Source organism: Gymnodraco acuticeps, unplaced genomic scaffold (assembly GCF_902827175.1).
Source record: "Gymnodraco acuticeps unplaced genomic scaffold, fGymAcu1.1, whole genome shotgun sequence".
Taxonomy (NCBI): Eukaryota; Metazoa; Chordata; class Actinopteri; order Perciformes; family Bathydraconidae; genus Gymnodraco; species Gymnodraco acuticeps.
The window spans coordinates 167501-174074 of record NW_022989767.1 but is presented as its reverse complement, the minus strand read 5'-3'; the positions used below and the strand labels follow the sequence as shown (position 1 = coordinate 174074).

Here is a 6574-nt window from a genome sequence, read left to right as displayed (position 1 = left end):
GGACTTCCGGCAACAATCTTGATTCTGATTGGCCAGAAGATGATCACTATGTGACAGAAGTTTTCCAAAACCGTTTCCGGTACTTCCAGTCCAATGCCGACTGCATGCGCAGCGTTAGAAAATCGGGCCAGTTGCGAACCACTGATCTAGATCCTTGGTTCCCAACCTATGGGTCACTCCAATCGGTCACTAAATGAATCAATTAAAATAAATTGATTTGGAAAAATACTTTTACTTTAAACCAATTTCACCCCCTTTTTTAAAATAACTGTTGATTTTTTAAATTACTTTTATGTATTAAAATTTAAAATACTTTCACTTTTCACTGACTTTTTAACGAAACATCTCTTGATTATTTTATTACTTTTGATCCAGTTTTCAACCAATTTTTTTGCCAAGTTTTGACATAACATGTCTTAATTATTAAATGAAAAAAAATTCTTACATTTTTAACCAATTTCACCCAAAACAATTTGAATAACTCTTGACTTCTTTAAATTAATTTTATGTATTAAAATACTTAATTTTCACTGAATTTAGCCCAGTTTTAACGAAACATCTCTTGATTATTTGTTTACTTTTTTATCCAGTTATCAACCAATTATTAAGCCCAGTTTTACCATACGGACTCTTGATTATTTGATGGATTTATGTCTAAAAATACTTGCACTTTTAACCAATTTCACCACATTTTTTTAACATAACTCTTGATTTTTTTTAATTACTTTTATGTATAAAAATACTTTCTATTTCACAGACTTTTTCCCAATTTGAACGGTACACCTTTTGATTATTTAATGCCTTTTTATCCAGTTATCGTCCAATTTTTTTGCCCAGTTTTACCATTAGGACTCTTGATTATTGTATGACTTTTATGTCCAAAAATACTTGTGCTTTTCAACACATTTTGTTGCACATATCTATTGATTTTTTAAATGACTTTATGTATAAAATACTTTCACTTTTCACAGACTTTAGCCCAGTTTTAACGGTACATCTCGTGATCATTTTATGACTTTTTATCCAGTATTCAACAAATGTTTGACTCCAAAATGATGTCCAAAAATACTTGTGCTTTTCAACCAATGTTTAGCCCATTGTTTTACGTAACTCTTAAATGACATCATAAACATCTTAGCCCAGTCTTACCATTACGACTCTTTGTTACAGGTCTCTTTGCTCACTACATCACATATTCACATTGTAAAATCTCCACATACACAGGGAAGGTTCAAAGATTTTTATTTTTCTCAGCAACAATGTGCCAAACATGTTCACAGCTACAAAACTGTCCTGTACAAACACACATTCAATGCAGAAACTCTCTTTACGCTGTTGTAATGTGTGTGTGTGTGTGTGTGTGTGTGTGTGTGTGTGTGTGTGTGTGTGTGTGTGTTATCATCATGGCTGTTTCAGTGATCTGCTTGTATTGGTCAGAGTGCAAAAAAAGATTGTTGGAGTGAACCCTGAACTGACTGAGTGTACAGAGGGAGGGTGAGCTTGGTATGTGTGATGTGATGAAGCGTGTGAATGGCCGAGAGAGAGAGAGAGAGAGAGAGAGAGAGAGAGAGAGAGAGAGAGAGAGAGAGAGAAACGTGACCAGGTGCAGGGAAATCAGCTAAAACAGCAATCAAACAAAATTAAATTTCGATTTTGCGGAAAATAAGCAGGATGTGTTGCTGTGTTTTCTTCCCTCACAAACCAACAGTATAACGTAACCTTGCATATATACACAGGTAGGTGTGAACCCCAGTGCCAGGAGATTGGGGTTAACCTGGATGTCAACTTATTAATAAAGTGTGTGTGTGTGTGTGTGTGTGTGTGTGTGTGTGTAAGCATATGAAACCTTTCAGGGAAAACCAATGTTCAGGTACGCAAACAAAGAAATATGCTTTAGTTTGACCTCGTTTCTTATGAATAATCCATGTGAACCGAGCCCTTTGAACAAACATTACACACACACACACACACACACACACACACACCGTACACACACACACACACACACACACCCTCCTTGCATGCCTCTCCCTGACAACTACCAGATGGCTCAGGGAGGGAAGACAGTGTTCAGAAATGAGTGTGTGTCTCTTACACTGGATGTGACACTGCATGGTGTGTGCATGTGTGTGCGTGTGTGTCTGGGGAGCGTAGACTAGCCTGGATGTTGTGTGTGTATCTCCTTTTGTGTGTGTGTGTACATGTTGGTGCCAGAAAGGAGGCGTGTAGGGTTGAGTCTGTGCTAGTCGATGCATGGTTTGTGCCTGCACAGCCTCTCTCACTACTCACAAATCTTTTATATGCGTCTGCGTCTTATTACTGAATGTGTGTTTTCCCCAAAATGCACCTTTCTGTGTTTGCTTGCTGAACTGTTTGGTGCTTTTATTGTGTGTTTCCGTTCAGAATGGGGCAAAATGTTTGCATGTGTAGGCCTACTTGTGAATGAATCAGTGTTTCCAAAAGACTGGTTTTCATTTGTTGGTCAACAGCTGGAAGTGTGTCTGAAAGTACAATTTGACTTCATAAAAACCCAAAATGACTTGTTTTCTTGTTAGCACTTCACTTACTATGACATTTTTGATAAAACACATCTGTTTGGCAACTCGCAAGTGGCTGGTGGTTGCATATTTAGGGAATAGTTTGACACTTAAGATGCTATTTTGCTTAGAATTAAATGAGTTTGATACTGATTTCAGAAATCTGTGTTAAATATGAAGCTGAGGTTAGCTTAGCTTAGCACAAAAAGTGAAAAAAAAGAAATATTTTAATTCTAAAGAGGACTTTTTTAAATAATAGTGGAAACATTTTATATATTCGAGTTATTTGCAGGTCAAAACTTTTAACTCAAGGTATTTTTTAATAACATTTCAGTGAGGATATTTCAATGCAAAGCAGCTCCGACCACCAAGTAGAAACTTCCACTAATGTTAAAACAAGTGTTGAATGAAACCTTTTCTTTGGATCTGAAAACCACCGCTCAGTGAACGTGTTTGTGCAACTAGTCTATTTGCATATGTCTCCTGTTCCCATAATGTGTGCGTTTTTGGTTTGCTTTTGGTTGCTTAACTGATCCTTAAAATAAAACTGAATGCAGCTTCACAAGGTAGACGAGAAAGACGAGATATTTAAAATTCTTTACAAGAAAAGAGAGAGATTTCTCCCCTTTCATCTTCTGCTGGGCTCATTCTTCAGTCCTTTTACAACATGTCTTATACAGACTGTCCCAAAAGGCACTCCATGTTGTTTCTTACAGTCCTCTTACCATATCCAGTACAAAGAAAACAATCCACTATCCTCCTCCTAAAAATGTCTTTGCATAAAATCCACTAGTGGTGTAGAAAGTCCTCCACAAAATCAAAGTGGTTTGAAGTCCAGCCAAGGTCAAATACACATTAATTAAAATCACCACAGCTCATTGTATAAACCTCATTCTCAGCCATTCATATGTACAGAACTCTCATGGCACACTTGAAAAAATAATCCACATTTTTCTTTGCTTTGGTCATTTGACTTCCTTCTGCTGTCACTCCGTAGTCCTTCTTCACATCTCACTTCGCAGAGGATTGAGTTTTTATTGTGTGTACATTCTTCGGTCTCCGAGGGGTTGATTGCTTCCCACATACAGGCTGCAGATGATGGCGACTCCTGTGTTATTTTAGGTGGTCGAATTCTTTGGGCTAGTAAGATGTTTCTGGGGTTCTTTTCTGACATCCAAAAGGAGATTTCCTCCCCCTGGAATCAACAGAAAATCCATATTCTTAACGTGTTTTTGCGTGATTGCACATGTATCTTTGTATATCTTAGTCTCAAAAGTTCAGTTTGGCTTAAGGGAGAGTAAGGAGGACTTTCTTTTCCTTTTTTTTCTACTCAAGCGAAACCTTTCCATCCTTCAGTGTCTCCGTGCGAGCAAACCTTGAGGATCCAACATCCCAAAATGACACTTTTTCCAATTGACAGACGTTCAAAAAAAGGCCCCTCACTCATTGTCTCCACCCCATTAATCCATCTCTTTCTTTCTGCCTTTTCTCAGAGGTCGAGGCGAAAGGCGCCGAAGTAGCTGGAGGAGTCGTCAGCGTTGACCATAGTCGGGGAAGAGACGGAAACGAAGAGTTCGTCGCCGGCTCTCAGCTCAAACAGTCCTCCCTGATAGACGGAGTGAAGGGCGTATTCTGCGTCTGGAGCCCAGCACTTTGTTCCCACGCCCTTCAGGAGCTGCACAGGAGAGAAAGGTAGGAAAGCCATTAACAGTATTGTATTGTATTGAAATGGAAAAATACGGTCAGTAAGAGTGATGTATTTAAAAGGAAGGAAGTAGCGGAGTACAAATACTTTGTTACTGTACTTAAGTACATGTTTCTGGTATCAGTACTTTACTCCACTATTTATTTTTCTGACGACTTTTTACTTTGACTTCTTACATGTTGAACACAAATACCTGTACTTTCTACTTCTTACATGTTGAACACAAATACCTGTACTTTCTACTTCTTACATGTTGAACACAAATACCTGTACTTTCTACTTCTCACATGTTGAACACAAATACCTGTACTTTCTACTTCTCACATGTTGAACACAAATACCTGTACTTTCTACTTCTTACATGTTGAACCCAAATGCCTGTACTTTCTACTTCTTACATGTTGAACCCAAATACCTGTACTTTCTACTTCTTACATGTTGAACCCAAATACCTGTACTTTCTACTTCTTACATGTTGAACTCAAATACCTGTACTTTCTACTTCTTACATGTTGAACTCAAATACCTGTACTTTCTACTTCTTACATGTTGAACTCAAATACCTGTACTTTCTACTTCTTACATGTTGAACTCAAATACCTGTACTTTCTACTTCTTACATGTTGAACCCAAATACCTGTACTTTCTACTTCTTACATGTTGAACACAAATACCTGTACTTTCTACTTCTCTCATGTTGAACTCAAATACCTGTACTTTCTACTTCTTACATGTTGAACTCAAATACCTGTACTTTCTACTTCTTACATGTTGAACTCAAATACCTGTACTTTCTACTTCTTACATGTTGAACACAAATATCTGTACTTTCTACTTCTTACATGTTGAACACAAATACCTGTACTTTCTACTTCTCACATGTTGAACTCAAATACCTGTACTTTCTACTTCTTACATGTTGAACTCAAATACCTGTACTTTCTACTTCTCACATGTTGAACACAAATACCTGTACTTTCTACTTCTTACATGTTGAACACAAATACCTGTACTTTCTACTTCTTACATGTTGAACACAAATATCTGTACTTTCTACTTCTTACATGTTGAACACAAATACCTGTACTTTCTACTTCTCACATGTTGAACTCAAATACCTGTACTTTCTACTTCTTACATGTTGAACTCAAATACCTGTACTTTCTACTTCTCACATGTTGAACACAAATACTTGTACTTTCTACTTCTCTCATTTCCCAAACAGCTGGTTCCTTTAGTTTGAATGTGTGTTTGATGCGTGATCATTATTCTTTAGAGTCATTGCGTGCCTATTGATTTGAACACGATCCGTGTATCCATCATTTCCTGGTCTTCTCTAAAGAAGAGGGACCAATGGAAACGTTGTCATGTTGCCGTTGTTCAGCATGGAAACATTCATTAGCTAACAATGACATTATTGTTCTATTAATATAAAGGGAGGTCAGGTACTCTTTAAAACAGATGCTAGCTATGGGGACTTTTTACTGAAGTACATTTCAAAGCCTCTTTACTTTCACTTGAGTAAAGAAGTTTAGCCAGTACTTCTACTTTTACCAGAGTACTTTTAAACACGAGTATCTGTGCTTCTACTTGAGTAAAGGATGTGTGTACGGTTGCCATCTCTGTGTACCTGTATGGGGCTCGGATAGGATGTTTTCTTGTAGACACACTGAACCAGCTGGTGGCTGACGCTGCGCTGGTCTCCGTCACTGGCTGCTGGGGACGGGTAACGGAAATACACCTGGAGGCAGGGAAAGAGAATCAATAAAACACACATTAGGATTGTTTTACTCTGACTACCCTCTTCTACCCTCACAACGGATTGCTTTGCAGCAAGTTGAAGACTCTTTAATGCAGTTTTTTGGGTGGAAGCAGTGTTTAACTACGTGCCTAAACACACGGTAAGAGCACAAGAGTAAGAAGAGAACGCCTTTTCAATGGTGCAAACAAAATGGTGGATAGAAACGCTTAATTCACACAAACTTTCAGGAGAAAACACACTTGTATTTGCTCAACAAAATGCAGTTATAACAAGCAGACATAAGTAGATCGTTGCGTTTGTGCAGGTGTTTGAGAGACAGAATAAATAAGGCATAAAGAACTAATACACTGACTAATCCAAAACTAAAGCTTATCGATCCGTAAGTGAAACAAATACTGTGGTTTCTGAGAATTAGATGAAAGTAGCTCCACACACATTCATCTGTTTGCATCTTGCAATTTATTTATCTAAATATCATATTCCATTTACGTGTATAATAGACTCTTCTTGCACTATTCTATTTCTAATGTTATTTCTTTCACTATTTGTATTGGTTTGATTTGTTTAATT

The 6574-nt window shown here is 37.5% G+C and overlaps 1 protein-coding gene across 1 annotated transcript in view; it reads right to left on the bottom strand.

Moving 5' to 3' along the window:
- Nucleotides 1-1226: 1226 nt before the first annotated feature.
- Nucleotides 1227-6574, bottom strand: part of tnfsf10l (TNF superfamily member 10, like) — a 64421-nt gene continuing 59073 nt past the window's right edge. The window contains exons 6-7 of the mRNA XM_034216574.1: nucleotides 5873-5983; nucleotides 1227-4212 (exon numbers count right to left, since the gene is read on the bottom strand). Coding sequence (XP_034072465.1) covers nucleotides 4027-4212; nucleotides 5873-5983 — 297 coding nt within the window. The 3' untranslated portion in view covers nucleotides 1227-4026. The remainder of the gene's footprint in view (nucleotides 4213-5872; nucleotides 5984-6574) is intronic.